Raw genomic sequence first — 18,816 nt, forward strand, 5'->3', positions numbered from 1 at the left:
AGGTAACGGTACTTGTATGAAAAAAATTCCAAACTGACATATCAACCATTGTATATATATTCTTATAGTACTCTCATGAAGTAGAATTTTCTATTTTGCGTCGCCACCGCTGGGACCGCTAGTTTATTTTATGTTTGAACCTTATGCAGAAAATTGAAGTGCAGATCTACCAAAAGATGTCGCTAAAGTATTTTCATGGATTGATAGTACTATAGAAATATATATACAATGTATCAACGTTCAGATGTGGAATTTTTTTCATACAAATATCGTTACCGCTACCCGTACCTCTACCGCATACCCTCCGGTGTGGCCAAGCCTTTATAGTACGCGCCTCACAGAATGATTATCAAAAGAAAATTCGAAAAAAGAGTCAAGCCTCTTGAGGCTTCATGTAATAGCCGACATAGCTGTAAACTCCTAATCAAGTACCTAGATACATGCCTTTATTTCTTAGTAGTGTATTATAGCCCTTAAACTAATGGCGAAATGTCACTTCATGAAACGCACTCATTTATGAGCTTTTTTGAATTCGCCTTCGCTTTTATATGAAATGATAAATAAATAAACATTCCCTTTTTTTGTAATATTTTTTAATAAATTTATCCAAAAATGAAACGAAATCAATTATATCAATCAACAGCCGATATTCAAAAAGAGCAACTATTTTTAGTTCAACTCGAACGTGAGTTAAATAATGTTTTATCCAAAATTAATGAAAATATAAACACCTTAAAGGTAATATTGAAAAGTCCTAATAAATCGTCCGAAAACGTATAAAAATGTATACTATTTTAGGTTGAAGAGCTCCAACTTAGATCACAAGCCGTTAACATGTCGGCTCCACAAAAGACTTCCCAAAAAATTGAAGCTATTACCAAACAAGAGGCAACCCCAGTTTTCATTGACAACCCAGAAATAGTCAACCAGCAAGAAATGGACTTGAATATTTTAATGAAAAACATCAACGAAGAAGAGGAAGAAGAATAATAAAACAGAATCTTCAAATTAAAATCTAACTCATGTTTATTTATTTTCTAAAAAAATGCTTAGTAAATTGTACCTAAACTCGCAAGAGAAAAACTGTTTTTATAACTTATTTAATTAATTCAATCTTCTGACGAGGAACCGCTGCTACTGCCATCCTTTTTTCGTTTTTCTTTCTTCACTTCAACGGTGCCATCGGAAGAGGAAGATGATCCATCAGAAGACGATCCCGAAGAAGACGAAGAGCTTGACGAGTCGGATGAGTCTGACGACGAACTATCGTCGTCACTGTCCGACGATCCGCTAGCACCAGATTCTGCACTAGAATCCGAGTCTGAATCTGAACTAGAATCAGAACTTGAATTGCCGCCTTTGGATCGTTTTGCTTTTGGTTCTTTTACTTGGCTGCCAGTTTTCTTTTGCTCTTTATTGGCTAGATTCTTATTTAATTGTTTTGTTCGTGAAGTTCGATGTACATATTTTCTTTTGGTTTCTTTGCATTCATAGCTCCAATGGCCGAATTCGAGGCATTTCTGACATCGAACTCCGTTCGGAAAAGCTGCAGCTAGTTTTGCATTTCTAAATAGAAAAATTGATTGTAATTTACAAGAGGCGATATTATTATTTAATTTACCTTTTCTTTAGAGATAATTTTCTGGCTGCTAAGCCAACGAGAGTCATTTTACAAAATCGCAAAAACTTTTCGGACACAATTTTTGAGGTTTTCTTTGTGGATATTTTGAAAACAACAAAAATGGAAATTGAGCTGGGTGCAAAATAAAAGCCAATTGGAAACCACTTATTATTATCAGACAGGCACTTTTGTTTGGTTTATTTTTGTATTATTTGGATAATTTTTTAATAAAATTGCTATTATTTTTTCAGAAAAATGTAAACTTCGCGTCGATAAATTATTTTATTTTTTTTTCTATCTGTCACAAAAAAACTTCATTTTTTATTTGTAGTTTTTTGAGTGCGTTCCAGGGTGCAGAATTATTTAACAAAAAAAAGTATATGGAATAAAATGGAATGAGAACACATTTGTCACGTCAAAAAACATGAGAATGAGATACAACAACCATAGGGCCTGGCTACACAGTGTTGTGCCCAATCATGTTCCGATTCACATTTTCTAGGAACAAAAGTCAAAAAGAGGAAAATCCTCACCCCTCTTGCCTACAACCTGACTGGTTAGGCGATTGAAAAATCACCGTGTAGCCCGGCACATAGTACACATAAAAAGGTACTAGGTGTTTTTTTTTTGTTTATCTTTAGTCCATTGGACGTGGTAGTTTACTACTAGTAGATGTTTTGGTTAATCTAGTACTTATCATCTACTCATGCTCTTCTTCCCGAGTAGATACGATTTGTATTGAATTCGTTGAAAGTGCGTTCCATTGAAAAACGCTAGTAAACTACTAGTAGTACTTTGCCACCTCCCAAAGGAACGGGGCTTATAGGTACATTCCCATCCCCTTGAGTAGAAGATCATGTCTTAATTGTAGTACTAAATCCACTCATGAGTAAACTTAGCTCATGAGTAAATATACACATTCCTTTGTAATGAATTGATAACACATTCCCATCTCCTTGAGTAGAAGATCTTGTGTTATAGTAGTACCTACTAGATCTACTCATTAATAAACTAGTATGTAACTCCAATGGAACAGGCCCATATCGCATTGTTTTTTATGCGGAACTTCTTTTGTGAGTGAATGTTTTTTTCTTCAACTTTCATTTTGTTAGTTTTTTAAATCAAGTTAGTTTTTGGGAAATCTAAATTAATAAAATGAACGGCTGGACCGCAAATACATGTTCTTATGGTAAAAATTGCTTAGAATACTAAAGCATTTGAATACATTTCAAAAAAAGAATATTTTTAATTTAATTTTACAAGAAATTCACTAAAAAATATATAAAATTTGTTTTTAAAATTATAAAAACATTTATTTAAGTGGTTTTTGACCTTAATCGGTTACATCGCTTACCTACCAGAAAGTCAGAAATCAAGAAAAGGTTTCTATGGCAGGTACCGTTAATAACTGTCCAAAAAATATTTTACAAGTAGGCATACAAGTATTTTTTTTTTTATAAAATTCGTTAGAAACGTTTTTGAAAAAATGTTAGTAGTACTCAAAAGAAATTTTTTTTATTTTTTACAAATATTTATTTATTTTTTGTAAAGTAAATTTTTTTGAAACTTTGTTTTGCATGTGTCGAATAATAATTTCTTCTGAATGGTACCTATATCAATTTTTTTTCACAAAAAATTTGAAAATTAGTAATTTCATATAAAAACAATTATTTTTTACAAAAACGGCTCCAACAATTTTCAAAAAAAAAAATTCTGAATTTTTGTGTTATATATAAGAATTTAAATGGTATACTTCCTTTAAAGGGATAAACCATTCAAAAATATTTTTCGAAGTTATTACAAAAACAAGTAAAAACACTTGTTTAATAAAATCGAATTCAAAATGTATTCTTTATTTATTATGTGCAAAAGCACTTCAATTCAAAAAAATATCTATTAAAAGCTTTGAATGCCATCCAGAGTTAGTACTCAGACAGAGAGAAGACAGAACAAAAGCAAAAAGGGTGGAAATTATGTTATGGGTAACTTCAAATAAGAACAAGGACACCGCTTTGAAGATGAAAAATCAATAAAATAAAACATTGCAATCGCAAAGTGCATAAAGTGAAAGTCGCATTTCATTTTTTCATTCTCAACATATTCAGTTTCCATCCAATTAATAAACAAATAAAATTAATAAAGTAGTGCTATAAAAACAATAGAAACATTACAAAATTAGAATAGAATTAAAATACAGAGAAAAAATGGTGGAATAAACTGAATTTGCATTTTTTTGTTCGGCAAAACATATCTTAAGGACTCTTGTTTGTTTTTGTTGTTATCCTTTTTGTCATTTATTTTGTGATTTTTTTTGCAAACAAAGAAAAAACCATAAAAGACAAATACAAAATATAATACATATTGAGAGAAATTAAACAAATATTTAAAAAAGAAAGTAGTTTGTTGAAAATGGTTGGTAAAACTTTATTGTCAACTGAAGCCAATATGATGAAAGAACGCCCAGTTTTCATTCCACCCAGGAAGCGACAGACATCAAAGAAAACAAATGGAACCCAAAATTATGTTGATCATATTGTTGCAGTGCAGGTAAAGGTTGAAAAAAATAGTTTACCAAATTTTTGCATAAAACCTATCAATGCCAAGCTTTTTGCATAAACCCATCATTTTTAATCTATTGATTGTTTATATGTAAATAAAATGCAGGAGTACCGATTGAATAAACACATTTTTTTCAAGAAAACTTTTTTTCAAGTGAAGTGATTTTTTTTTTCTTTGTTTCAAAAAAATAAAGATTTCACTTAAAATTTTGTCTTAAATAATTTTTAACAAATTTAAAAAACAAATTTTTTTGAATTAACCATAAACTAGTAAAGAAGCGGGAGAAAAATTCATTTCAGGAACGCTTAGACAAAATTTGAAACATATTAAAAAAATCAAAGTTTTTACAGTTCATATTATAAAAAAAATTACCAACGACTTGGTCTCACGTACTTGCTTTTGTGGTATAAGATGCTTAGATACTTTTTTGAAAGTTTTTGTCTATATTGAAATATCTTAATAATTTCAGACTCAAAATCCTTCGTTTTTAAGGCAATTTTTGCAGACTAGTGTAATCACCAAATTAAAATAAAATGACAGAGATAAAAAACATCCAAGTTCTTCAGAAAAATTGGAAAACACACCTATTTTTTAAATCTTTTGACGCTTGAATTTTAAGTAAACATATTAGCGCAAAATTTTAAACAATTTAGAAAATTGCTAAAGCCATTTAGAAAGTTAGTTAGTTAAGTTAAAAAACAGTCTGCTTTTTGGATTAGTAACCTACTAAAATTGCTTTAGCAGTTTATTTAATTGTTTAAAATTTTGCGCCATTGAAATTATTACAAAAAAAAAAAAAGCACATGAAACTGAGTATTGTCAGACTTCTTCTAATTCACCCTGTCTAGTCTATTCTAATCTCACTTTCAATTGAAAAAATGCTTGAATAGCAAATTTTCCCAGTTCATTATTTTAAAGCCCTATGTCGCTATTATTTATATTTGCTCAGTTCCTTTAAAAAGTTGGGAAACCGACCAATACCCAAGTAGCTTATTAAACGTATTAACGTTATCAGTCTTAACATGTTAAGAACAAGATTAATTAATCAAAATCAGTCAATCAAAAAATTCTTTTGTAGTCTAAAATCAGTAAAAACTTATCAGTTTTTTGTCACACTTTGGACATTTTTTGTTAGATACAGAACAATTGAATATAATGACGTATATAAACATGGTTAATCTCTTTAGGAAATAATACCTAAATAATTTTTAATTCTGAAATGATTGATGAAGTTGAAAGGTTTATAATTTTTAGAACAGGCCACCAAAAATAGAGATATCTCTAAATAAATGATTCACAGTTGATAAATCCTAGTTTATATAGTAATAAATCAACTTTATTGCTTATTATATTTTCTTATTTTTTTAAAGAATCGACAAAAAGTATCTCCATCATCACCCGGTTTAGAAGATGATCTTTTAAAAACATCACTTATACTCAAAAACAAACAACCACTGCCACAAATTCCACTAGATGAAACTAAAATCTCAACAACTCAACTACAGAACAAGCCTATTTCTGCAAGTTCAGATAATATTTACGAGGGTGAAGAAAGTGAATTACAACATTTCGAAAATCTACCTCCGGTATTACTGCCAAATACACGTCGTGAAAGTTCCACCGTAACACCAAGTAGTTATTCCGAAAGTAGCTTAGATGCTAAATTGAGCAAATCACAAGATTGTCTCAGTACAAGATCTTCCAAGAAACGAGTAAATATTCGAACAGATATTAAACATGTTCGAAATAGTAATCGAAATTCACCAGAAATTGCCAATTATGAAGATTTGGAATCTGGAGAAACAAGCGTACTTAATGGAGATGATTTTAGTTTGGAACGATTTAATACAAAGCGATCGGTTGATAGTCATTATTTGACAATGACAGGTAATTTTATAGAAATCTTAAGAAATGACAAAGTCTCTATCCAAATTAAATTCTATTCTATAATTTCAAGGAACTATTAAACGAGGTAGAAAGAAAGGTCAATGTGTTGATCTTCAAATAAACATAAGTCGTGAGGAGCTGGAGCAAATAAATGCTGTTGCCATTGCCACAGAAACCCAGAAGAAAGCTAATCTCTGGTGGACCTGTTCTTTAACTACGGGCCTTCATATCTTTTTCCTATCAATGTTAAGTCTTCCATTTGTAATTTTATTCTCTGCAGTGTACTCGTTTTACATCGGTACTCTAACATGGTATAACGTATTTAACTATTTCAATGAAGAAAAAGGTTTTGCTTACAAGTTCTTTGTGTCACCACTACTTGTTGTAACTTATCCAGTTGGAATATTAGTTTGCACCATAGGATTAGGAATTTATGCTGGAATCGTTCAAATCAGCTTGCAATTCAATAGTTGGATGAATGAAATAGCTGACATAGAAAAAGGCTTCTATGGATGGCTTTGTGCATTTTTACACCTTTCGGACTGTAGTCCATATGAGGTTGTCATATTAACAGATATCCGTATGCCTGAGGAGCATCCCCATGCAAATACATCGACCGAAGAACTGTCACTATAATTTTATTGAATCCAAAAGACAGCTTCGTGATGAGTAAAATGTTTCTTAGAAATCATCTTGAGAGACAGAGCCTCTCTCAAGACTGGTGGTTTCATTTCTCTGAATGGTGATAATAATGCGAAACTTTTGTTAATTTACAAATAAATTATAAATATTTTCACAAATTGGTACATTTATCCGCTAGCCCATATAATATCCTAAAAGCTATGTAAATAATTTGTGTACCTATGCTTAAGTATTTACCTATTGTAATGTATCTCTCCCAGAATAAAATAAATACAATTCGCCCAGAAACAAAATTACGTTTTATGTAAATGAAATATTTGAGAGCTACAAAATTCGATATATTTTCATATCTATTAAAATAAAACGAAAAATATAAAAAAAAACATATTTTTTAAACAAAAAAAAAAAAAACATACCTTAAATGTAATCAAAATAATAAAAAACATTTGTTCCAAAAGCCAAATTATATCTAATAAAATGTTCTTGCATAAAAAATTTAAATTTAACAAAAAAAAAAAATAATTTAATAATTTTTACAAATTTTAATTTAGAAATTGTAAAACTAACAAAAAAATAAAAATAAAAATTAGTTGTGTTTACGAATGGGTTGAAACAATTTTTTGTATTGTTTCCTTTTCTATACATATAATATTTATACATTAAAATTAATATTAAGATATGACATATGTTTATTATTGTGTCGCATTTTTTTAATTAAAATAAACTTTAACGTAATAATTTTTTATAACTATATATTTTAGATTTTTGAATAAAAATTATTCGAAATAATTCGTGGTTTTTGTTTAAATTTTTTAGTATATTATACTAATATTATTTGGAGAAAGAATAGTTAAAAAAAACACCTTACAAAAAAACTCATGAAACTCCGATCTATCGCAAATTTAAATAGTAGCATTTGAGCAGACCGGTCTGGGCGGTCATTGAACTGAATATTACAAATAACGTATTTAGAATTTTGAAAAAAAAAAACAAGTTAAAGCTTTTGTTTTTCATTTCTTTTGTTTCCATAATTTTTGTTTCAAAAATATTTTTGTTTAAAAATTGTTCATCAAATTAACTTTGGGCCAGTTTATTCACACTCCATTAAATTTAAAGTCGCCATTTAAAATGTACCTAATCAAGAGTGAATAAGATATTTGAGTTAAAAGAGAGTAGTGCATGAGCCGTTTTTTTTCCATTTTAAGTCAATTTATTAGAAAAATGCACCTCCCGCACAAGAGGAAAGAGGATAACCGTTGTCTATAGATTTTTCTTGATGCAATCCATGTCCTTTTTCTTACTTCTTTTTGCATTTTTTGCATAAATCACAATTTAGATTGTTTTTCCCTCGTTTAAACAACTTGCCATTTTATAATTTTAATTTTCAATACAAAAAAAAAAACATAATAAACTTTATTTCAAACATCAATTATTTGAAATACAAAAATTTATTTCCGTTTCTTCATCAAGTTTTATTTGAATTGTAACCCAAACGATCTGGGAACTTACTGCACTTTTTTTTTACGAATTCTTGTTTCTCTCCCGCTACCATCCATTTCCTCTTATAGGTGAATATTAGCGCGTGTGCTGTGCTGTGCCATGGTATAAAAAGAGAAGGTATGATCATTAGAAAAAACTCTGGATCGAGAATTGTCAAAACTTAAAAATGGCTACTTAAGGTTTTGACAGCTGCCCATTGTTGTAAACAAATTTGTCTTGGATATTGTTGTTGCTTTTGACGAACCGATTCAAAAAAAAAAAAAAAAACAAAACCCAGAAACCACATCCTTTTTGAGGCCAAAAATTATTGATTTGTGTGTCTAACATTGATTGTCTTCCTTTTTTCTTATTTTTTAGTCAAAAAAGGACATGGCTTTTTCAGTCCCTACTTTCTAGCTTATATTTATGTAGGTCCTCAGACCTTTTATGTCGGAGAACATAAGTATCCCTGCATGAAATCATGTACAGTATCCGGAGATGTACTTCAGCTCATTCTAGCTTTACCCAAATTGTGTTGATTCTACCTCAACTGTTCTACGCCTTGAAATACTCGGTATTGCGGATTTTTACTGCTTTCTTGAGTGAGCAATTTCACCGCATTGCTTATATAACTTTCAATACATTTGTTGCCTTTTCAAAGATTGACTGGGTTCTTCAATCGTTCTTCCAAGAATCTCGTCTTTGGATTGGGCCCGAAATATCTTTTGGTACTTGTTTCGTAAAACATCAGCTCCGTGATATTTTTGATTAAAAAATTGTATGCAAAAAAAAAAAACCATCAGAACACGATTTTTACTCAAAATCTAAATTTATTAATTTTTTAATTATCGTACTTTGTATATTTTTTCAATATGTAATCCATTGCACGAGGATTATCATTTGGTACCATATGCCCGGCCCGATCAACCCAGAACATGGCAAATTTGCCAGCCTCTTTTTGATAACCCTCAAGGACACGATCAACAACAATGCCCACTCTTGGTGCAGATTCGTATGCCGATTTGTTGTTCCATTTCATGCCATTAATCCAATTGACTGCACCAGGTGTTGCACAAATAAGATCCAATTGTCCCGAGAAGACAGAAACTTCTAATGATGTCGAGTTAAGAAGGGTTTCAACTGAAATAAAAAAGAAACAAACGTAAATAAATCCATTAAACAAAACCTTCATAGAAATGTTTACCAATGTCTACAACAGGTTTCATAAAATCACCCATCAAAACATTAAATGTTGTTGAACTTTGTGATCCCCAAACAACATTCTTTGGAATTTTCAATGCCTTGCTAACCGCTCCACGCATTAAGTTTTGCAAAATTTGATCACGGTTTTCATCGATATCATACTTAACCAATGTTCTGTACATAAGTTCTAAAGGAATCATAATGAAATATGAGAATTTATGCACATAAATTAATTCACACTAATTTTTTTTTACCTTCATTGCTCAAAAGAGATCTTGAATAAGCATCTCCATTTGTTGGCAATAAAATATTATAAAAATCAACACCCTTAGATTCATCCAACAAAACACGTTGAGTGTCACTCCAATATAATGTTGATTGTGAATATTTGCCATTATCAAGTGCTTTTCCGGTTTTGTCTGCAGATTTCATAATTTTATCATGACCATCATGATCAATAATACCCTAATAAAATAATCCTTAGGTAATAAGAAAAAAAAGTGCGCTTAGTATTTTTTTATTTCTTACCATATTCAACAAAAGTGGCGCCCAAGCATTAACAGAATCCATAGGTGAAACCCAGGGATCACCAAGGGCTACCGACTTCAAATTACTTTCGATTTCTTTCTTCTCGATGGCATGGTATAATTCCAAGGCAAATTCTGGTGCCATTTTTCCACCATAACTTTCACAGAATATATGCAAAGGAACTTTCTTAAATTCAGGGTGATTATTGTAAAATCCTTTCATAAGTTCAACCAAATCAAGAGCTATTTGCTTATTGTTTCTTGTCAAGTATTTTGAACTATCCACATAACTGAAACCACTTCCAACTGGATTATCAATGAAGAGAACATTCATATCCTTAACCCAGGTATGATTGCGTGCCACCAAGTCCAAAGTTAATGGACCTAATTCTTCGAAATTCCCATAACCCGTAGATGAGGCTCCAGGACCGCCTTGTAGCCAAATCGCTAATGGACGGTCAGTGTATTTAGAAACATTGGCTGTGGTGTAGAAGAGCCAGTAAAACATATGAGCTCCTTTGCGAACATCAACATAGCCATAATCTTGGTTTCCAGGTCCGAAACCTTCCTTGGCAGAAGCTGTTGTGAAATGAGATGATTTTTAACACTAGTTTAGAAGTTGTCAAGTTTTTTTTATATAAAAAAAGGATTTTTTATTATAATCAAAATAGAATTTGAGGACTCATAACGCAATGATATGGTCTTCATATTTTTTTTTAACTTTTAACTTTTATTTCAAAGGTTTTAAATTTTATTTTCATCAGTAAACTCTCACTTAAAAATGCATATCATTTCATAAACACAGTTAAAAAATATTATCAAGCTTTATTCACTTACTCTCAAGCAATAAGAAACAAGCTGTTACAGCAAAAGCAACTACCAACAATCTGACCATTATGGTGCGGAATAGAAAAAGAAATCAGAACTAAGCTACTTGGTTGGCTGGTTTTTATATGAGAGTCAATTCGATATCTATCGGCTTATACACACCTGTCAGTAGCGAAGATTAATATTTGTTTGTTATCTTCTTCAACTTTCAATTGTTGGGCTTAAAGTAGGATTTTGCCCTCATTTTTTTTTTGTTTTTTTTACAAGTACCGCGCATAGACTCGATAAGAAGTTCTCTTTATGGCTATCAATTTATGAAAATGACCAATTGGCTAGCCTATTATTTTCTAAAATAAAACTTTTAAACTGCGTCAAAGCTATAACGTAAGGAAAAGAAGAAGTCTCACGTTTGGATAATTTTAAAAACACAACACATAAATAGTTTGTAGAGTTACTGCTGGGTTAAATAATTTCAATATCAATAATATTGCTAATAGAGGTTTAGTGCAGAATGTTTAAGCAGTACACAGAAAAAAAAAATAGACAAGACATACAGACAACAGAAGCTTCAGTTAGGCATTAGTAAAATCTAAGTAACAAATCATCAATAAAATATGTACATATGTTCATGTTAAAAGTTTAGTAATATTTTGTGAAGTATTTAAAAAAAGGGTTTTTCTGATAAGAACTTTAGTTTAGATAATACTCTTGGTTATACCCACGCTTTACTTGAGACATGTTAACTTAGCTTTGGTTTAAGATAAGTGGTAATATATGTAGATCAATAATAAATGTGATAGGAGCTTCAGTTAATTACTACACGGAGAAAAAAGACTACCTAAAAACAAACGGATTCCACATTGAGTTAAGCGGATTTCCGCATGGTTTTTTGCCAAGATGACTTCCGTTTTAAATTAAGTTAACAATTCTTCTTAATTTCTTGAATGCGCAAATGTAGATACCTACATTTTAATAAAAAAAAAAAAAAAAAACTGGCAGCCACTGGGGATCAAACCTACAAATGCTGGGTCACTAGGCAAGTGGTTTACCATCAGCCTATCTCACTTTTGGAAATAAAAAAAAAAACTGAAGTCTGACTATCTTAAATTTTTATTTTTGTTGTTTTTTTTAAGATTAAAATTCACATTAAAATGAAGTAAAGTTTACCTTAACCAAATTTAAGCGGATTCCACTTAATTTAAGAGGGAATTGTATTGTTTTAAAAGGTGGGATCTAAGGTAGGCATCATATTATTTTAAGGTACCCTTTTTTTCTGTGTATATAGATTAATAACAAACAGAGGTTTATTGACATTACTAATGCAACTTAAGGTAATTATACCTACACAGAATGTAAAATTAAAAAAATATACGTCCGAGTTGATTTGCATAAGATGCTCTAATCAAAAAAGTTAGACCTTATAGATTGGTACACAACCCCTCTTGATTTGAGTGGAAATTAAAATAATTAATATTAAAAAACAATGGCACTATCATTAAAAGTAAATGGGAAAATTTTGACTTCCTTCGGTGATTCTAAACGTGTTTTTTCCCTTTTTATTAATATCTTGGTTATTGATTTTATTAAACTTTGCAGACGGTATAAATAAATAGGCAATTGCAATTAAACTACATTTTTAACTATCTTTAAAAAAAAACTCAACTTACAAAAAATTGCTAATTTTGTTTGTCGGCTCCGAAAACAATCAGGTAAAAAAAAAAAAATGTTTTTGTGCCAAGAAAATTTTTGATTGACTCCAAAAGGTCGAGGAAAAATATTCATGTAAATTTTTTTCAATTTGCAAACTAAAAAAATATTAAACAAATACACTCCTGCTCAAATTTAACGCACATCATATTTATTTTACAGAAAAGTCCTATTATTACTCTATCTCACTGTATCGTGGTTATTTTCTCAAATGAGACAGGAGCTTTGTATATAAAATCTATAGTACTATCATGAAAAAAAAACAGCGCCACCAAAAAAGTAAGCTAGCGAACGAACTAAAAAATATGTCAAATTTCAAACAGAAATGTATATCTCATCTCCTTACTCCCATTATTAATTTGATCTAAGCGCCCTCGCGACCACTCAGGTAACGAACAAACTAAAAAATTGCACTTCATGATAGTACTATAGATTTTATATACAAAGGACAGGAGTGAGCTTAAATTGAAGGTAAGAGCACGTTTCCACCTACCGTAAATCTGAGATTTAGCTAAGTAGATTTAGAATAAATCTCGAGATTTATTCTAAATCTACTTCGCTTTATCACGGATTTGGGTTCACCTACCCCAAATCCAAGATTTTCAACCATTTTATATCTGAGATTTAGAATAAATCTCGAGTTTTTTGCTAAATCTACTTAGCTAAATCTCGGATTTAGCGTAGGTGGAAACATAGTATAACGAATAAAATGTTTGTGGGGAAGATTTGTAGGGGTATGCTGAAGTCTATCTGTCAACCCGCGAACCTTTTAAAGATGAGTCATGAATTTTCATGGAGTAAAATCAGCTTTACAACACGTACGGAGCTAGTGAGCTCTCCTAGACCTACTTTATGTACCCAAAGATACTTGACTGATATCCTCGAACAGCATGCGGTTCCAATCATCCCTAGATTTGGTCCACAGTTCAGTCTGATGCACGATAATGCATGCTAGAGTGGTTTGAGAATATCTTCAAGATTAAAATATGCCACCCTTGAATTGACCACACAGATATCCGGATTTAAATTCAATAGAACATGTCTAGGAAATGTTGAAAAAAATGCATTTGCGACCAAAATCCACCTTGATCAACAGAAATCTGCAGTGAAAGAAAAGTTACAACAAAACCTTCAAAAGTTTATTCGTGGAATTAACAGACCACTCCAAATTATCATATGCGCTAGGGGAGACCATACCAAGTATTGAATAAAATTATTGGAAAGAACTGTCACGTGCTTCCATTTAAAAATTTTTTTTTTCTTTAAAAACAAAAATTATTTTAATATCAGTTTTCAGACCTTGAATTGCTAAATTTGGTTCATCTTCTTTTGGTTGATAATACTGTTGCAGTTGCAGTTTAGCATTTTTCTGACTTGCTTAACAATAAGCAAACATAAAAAAATACAACAAATAATTTTAAAGCCATTTTAAACAAGATGCAGGGGTATAACTAAAGAAAAAAAAAGTGTGCGTTAATTTTGAGCAGGAGTTTATAAAAAATTCAATCATAAAATCTAATACAGTGTGTCGTATAATAAATCATTCATTAATTTACTTTGTGTTAAAAAAATCTAAAACAAATAAGCACCATTTGTCGACATAACAATAAGTTCGTTGAAATCAGAACGAGAACAAACTCAATATTTTGGTATTTGTTTAATAAAACAAAGATTTGAACTAAACAGATCTGCTTTCTGACAAGAAAAATGATACAGGTTTAATATTTAAAATATGATTTTATATTATTCTTATATTTATTGGAAAACTCGCAAAATCAAACTGTTGAATACTGTATCAGAACTCTTACGTCCTAAACGTTTTGTTCACATTGGTTAAACATAACTCTCCCACAAAAAAAAATGTTTTGTTTCTGATAACAGGATCCTCAAAATAATGATCAGTAAAGGCTCGGGCTTCAATATTGGAAGTGCTGCTTTTGCTTTGCTGTATTTCAAACTATAGGTTATTCTTATATTTCTCTTGAATAATTCAAAGCTGGAAGGTATTTTAAAAAAATATTTTTTTATTTTCAATCAAAAGAAGCATCAAACAAACAATTTAATATTAAACATAATTAACAAAATAATTTTCTTTTATCTCGAGTATCTTAAAATGGCTTAGTGTTGTTCTTATCTCTGGGCTGGCAATGGATCATGACTTTAATAGCACCTCCATGTCCGTAACGAGAGGTTTCGAAAGCTTTTGCAGTTTCTGTGATATCAAAATGATGAGTAACTAAACGCTTAACATCTACTTTCCCTGATGCAACTAAAGCTAGAGCTGTTGGATAGCTATAAAAAATAAAATTAAAATTAGATAAATTACTTATGAAAAATTGGGTTTTAAAAAAAACTTACTCGTTACAATAACGGAAAACTCCACGAATATCAACTTCACGAGCGCAAGCATTAATTAAGGGTACTTTACTTTCATTTGCACCCATTCCAACAATGACCACACATCCACCTGACCGTGTTCCCTGTAAAATATTACTTTTTTTGTTAAAAAAAAAAACACAAATTTAATATTCAATAAAATTTTTACCAAAATAGCCAATCTTATCGTTGACTCAGCTCCACAGCAATCAATAGATTTGTCAGGAGAGTTTGGTATCAATGTTTGAATTTCCTTCACAGTTTGTTCCTCGGTTTTATCTTTTGCAATTAAAACCGTGTGCGTGGCACCTAAGCTTTTGGCAACATCTAATCGGTTTTGAGAGATATCTGTTATCACAATATTTGATGCACCCATCGATTGAGCAACCAACAATGTCACTAGACCAATAGGACCAGCTCCAAGAATCATAACTTCTGATCCTAAACCAACATCAGCTCTGCGACAAGCATGAACACCAACGGAAAGTGGTTCGAGCAGGGCTCCCTCCTCCATTGTTACATGAGGTGGTAGTTTGAAGCAAAAATCAGCAGCATGACGATAGTATTTTGTCAGATTGCCATCGTATGGTGGTGTGGCACAGAAGGCCATATCTGGGCACAAATTGTATTTTCCAGTCTTACAGAAATGACACAGTCTACATGGTACACCAGGTTCAATGGCAACCCTGTCACCTACAGCCACATTTTTAACATTTTTTCCACATTTCGCTACAACACCTGCTGCTTCATGACCAATTATCATTGGCTTATTGACAACAAAATCACCAATTCGACCATGAACTAAATAATGTACATCTGATCCGCAAATACCAACAGAGTCCATTTCCAAGAGAACCTCTGCAAATAAACAAAAAAAATATTAGAATTGTTTTTAAATCGGTTTTGATGTAAGTGTTACCATTGTCGGCGATTTCTGGAATTGGACGTTGTTCCTGTAATAGAGGGAAAATATGATTTTAATTAATTGCGATCAACTTTAGCAACTGTTCATAAATATGTTGGGTGAAAGGGTGTTTTTTTGTAAGAAGTGAAATGAATAGATTTAAAATACTGTTTTCTTTATCTTTAATTTAATCTTAGATTCATATGATTTAAAATTCAACATTCAACTTTATTACGCGAAAATAGATTAAAAAAAAAAAAAAACATGAAAAACATCCATTCCTAAAAAACTGTTTTTGTGCCTAGAGAATTCCGCTGATGAGGATTAAACATTCATTTTATTTTTGTTTTTTTTTTTTTTTTGTTACATTCATTTTCTTATTTTTGGGGCTTTGAAGAAAACAAATTCATTTAAAATAAAAAAATTATTTGTTAGAGACTACGAACTTTACCTTCTTTTACAAAAAACCAATAAGACTGTCTTTATCTTTTTTTTCATAAAATAAATATAAAAAAAATTGATATATGTAGCTACTCTTCATTTTTTAATTTGAATGCAAAAAATTGTGTTCTTATGGCTCAATTTTGTTAAATTTTATGGCTCAATGTTTCAAGTTTTCATCTTCAGCTCTTGAAGTTAACAGTCTTGAAATACTTTCTCAAAAATGAAAAACAGATAAATTGATAAAAAATTGATAAATTTGAAAATTTGCATTCGAAGCTCGATGATGGAGTAAATTCTGAAACGCGTAGCTTTATTTTTATTTATTAATTGTTGTAAAAACTCGATATATTTTAAAATAAAGATCATACATAAGTTAAAGATTTATAAGTTCAATTTTAAATTTAACTTTTCTTTAATTTTAATAATTATATATCGTAGATTAAATGAATAAATAAATAAATAAAAAAATAAATAAATAAGTAAATAAATAAATAAATACCTAAATAAATAAATAAAAAGATAATGTACTTTTTAATCTAAGAAGGAGCTGTATAGTGTATAGCTCTCGCTCCTGCCAAAAGAGAACACCAAGTGGATATGTTTGTTTCTATTTTTCTTATTACGCCAATTTTGATTTATTGCGTTTATTTTTCAAATATCTATAAAAAAAATTATATAGCTAATTCAAAATAAAGAAAATTCTTATCAAATATTAATTTATTGCACACTTGACAGTTATAACCTTGCAAACTCACTTCATGTTTCCATACAAAAACAAAACTCTTCTAAAGTTTGTTCCTAATCAATAAAATCCACTTATGCTTCCTCTAGTATGAAGAAAACACGTGTTAAATGTTATTAAATGCAAAATGCATTTGTATTTTTTTCAGAATGCAATAAACTCAGGTATACCTCAACATATTAGTGCACTTGGCAAAGATGAATCTCAAAATAAATGAGGAAAAAGAAGGTGTATTTTGGGTATAAACAAATGACGTTCAAATCAAAGAGTTTTGTTTATTGTAAAAGCTTTTTTTTTGTCAGATGCCTTTTTTACCATCTGATCAATAGTTTTTTTTTTAGCTTCAATACTAAATTATATAGGTAATCAGGTTTTTAGTTTTGTTCTCTATATCCCAAATTTGTTGATGTATTTTCGTGAAAACAATTTTGCAACGATGCCAACACAAGCTTCAAGAGAAACAAAGAATTTCTCATCGAAAATATTTGCCATACTTGGCAGTTCAAACTTTTACTTAAACAGGATTTATTGTTATAACATATCTTAAAATTTTGTTCATAATCAATTTTCATGCATTTTATTGAGCTTATTCGGCTGTGAAGAAGACCCACGTTATCAAATGCAATATGCATTATTTTTTTTAGTTGACCACTTTGACCTTTTCTATTTATAGATGACAGATTGATACTGTTGCTGTTCCGTGTTCATTTTATTTTAAAATGAAATAAATATTAAACCATATTTTCTCTATTCACTGATCAATCACAAAACCCAAAATAAATAAAAAAAAAAAAACAATACTGGTGGAATTCCTGAGGCACTGCTGGAATAAATAATCTTAAACAAAACACCCACTCACCAGGCGTAAGTCTTCAACTCCATATAAAACTGCGGTTAGATTATCTTTAGACATTTTTATTTGTTTTTAATGAGAATCAAATATATGAAAGATATGTATCACTTTTTGGATTAAAAATCTTGATTCTATAAGCGTATTAGGTATTTTGGTATCAATATTTTATAAGTATAAACCAAAACACGTCTTGCCGGGTTAGCTGCTCTGCTTCAACTGATTCTGATTATGTGAAAACTTACTTCATAATAATGTTCCTATACAACTTTTTTATTTATGTCATAAGTTTACAACAAATACAATAAAAGGTATTATACGCGAGCTATAAACACTGATAACACTTAATTAGCGTTTTTTATTGTTAATTTTCAATTAAATATAATTTTGTTACATTTGAATTACATCTTCGCCTCCGATTGAAAACAACATGTAAAGGAAATTTGATTTACTTTTGTTTTGAGATATAAAAAAGGTGTTTAAAAATAATGTTGTTCATCGTATATTTGAATACAGTGTTCCCAGGTTAATTAATTCTCGCTATAGATAAAACAAAAAAGTGATTTCGAATACTTTTTTTTCTGTATAAATTGAGCACTTAATTTTGTAGTTAATTTAGTTGAATTACCCTTTTAATAAATGCTGAAAAACACGTAGATGACAAACTTTAAACGTGTACATTTTTCTGTTGAATGATTGGCGAACAAAAAATAGAAATAATACTATAAATTCGGAAACACTGATTTTGTAGTGAAATTTTCAGCACTTTTCAACTAGAGAGACACTGTGGCGTATGTGTTACTAATTTGTATTTGAAAATTTTAATACAAATTGTCAAGAAATAATTTTGCTGAACATTCTCAAAATTGGTCATGCAATGATTTACAAATAGGATGAACCCCTTTTTTATTTTTTATTTGCGATTTTGGTCATTTAGGCTTCAGAGGTCTTACTGCCACAAGTAAAATTAAGATCCTTCAAATATAAAGATTTCATAGTCAGTTAATTGACATTGATTAAATATAAAGGCACTTATAGAGCCACTGT

General features: G+C 30.2%; 5 protein-coding genes across 5 annotated transcripts; 2 read left to right on the forward strand and 3 right to left on the reverse strand.

The window, feature by feature from the left end:
- The first annotated feature begins 525 nt into the window (after positions 1-525).
- LOC129918361 (uncharacterized) lies at positions 526-1,083 on the forward strand. Its single transcript, XM_055998841.1, has 2 exons — positions 526-738; positions 799-1,083. Exons 1-2 carry the CDS (start codon positions 613-615, stop codon positions 988-990), a joined length of 318 nt encoding a protein of 105 aa, XP_055854816.1. The 5' UTR covers positions 526-612; the 3' UTR covers positions 991-1,083.
- LOC129918360 (zinc finger CCHC domain-containing protein 10) lies at positions 1,003-1,926 on the reverse strand. Its single transcript, XM_055998839.1, has 2 exons — positions 1,622-1,926; positions 1,003-1,566 (listed from the first exon to the last, which is right to left on the reverse strand). The coding sequence occupies exons 1-2, from the start codon at positions 1,666-1,668 to the stop codon at positions 1,110-1,112; spliced, it is 504 nt and encodes a 167-aa protein (XP_055854814.1). The 5' UTR covers positions 1,669-1,926; the 3' UTR covers positions 1,003-1,109.
- A 1,591-nt stretch (positions 1,927-3,517) lies between these two features.
- Positions 3,518-7,182, forward strand: LOC129919892 (transmembrane protein 169). Its single transcript, XM_056000990.1, has 3 exons — positions 3,518-4,168; positions 5,551-6,067; positions 6,138-7,182. The coding sequence occupies exons 1-3, from the start codon at positions 4,031-4,033 to the stop codon at positions 6,701-6,703; spliced, it is 1,221 nt and encodes a 406-aa protein (XP_055856965.1). The 5' UTR covers positions 3,518-4,030; the 3' UTR covers positions 6,704-7,182.
- Positions 7,183-8,998: 1,816 nt separating this feature from the next.
- On the reverse strand, positions 8,999-10,890 carry LOC129919876 (retinoid-inducible serine carboxypeptidase-like). The gene is made up of 5 exons (XM_056000974.1): positions 10,756-10,890; positions 9,920-10,497; positions 9,646-9,856; positions 9,393-9,578; positions 8,999-9,328 (listed from the first exon to the last, which is right to left on the reverse strand). The coding sequence occupies exons 1-5, from the start codon at positions 10,811-10,813 to the stop codon at positions 9,030-9,032; spliced, it is 1,332 nt and encodes a 443-aa protein (XP_055856949.1). The 5' UTR covers positions 10,814-10,890; the 3' UTR covers positions 8,999-9,029.
- A 3,573-nt stretch (positions 10,891-14,463) lies between these two features.
- LOC129918866 (sorbitol dehydrogenase) lies at positions 14,464-18,005 on the reverse strand. The gene is made up of 5 exons (XM_055999610.1): positions 17,779-18,005; positions 15,749-15,782; positions 14,999-15,687; positions 14,812-14,933; positions 14,464-14,745 (listed from the first exon to the last, which is right to left on the reverse strand). The coding sequence occupies exons 1-5, from the start codon at positions 17,830-17,832 to the stop codon at positions 14,562-14,564; spliced, it is 1,083 nt and encodes a 360-aa protein (XP_055855585.1). The 5' UTR covers positions 17,833-18,005; the 3' UTR covers positions 14,464-14,561.
- Positions 18,006-18,816: the final 811 nt, after the last annotated feature.

This window comes from Episyrphus balteatus, chromosome 4 (genome assembly GCF_945859705.1).
Source record: "Episyrphus balteatus chromosome 4, idEpiBalt1.1, whole genome shotgun sequence".
In the NCBI taxonomy this organism is placed as follows: Eukaryota; Metazoa; Arthropoda; class Insecta; order Diptera; family Syrphidae; genus Episyrphus; species Episyrphus balteatus.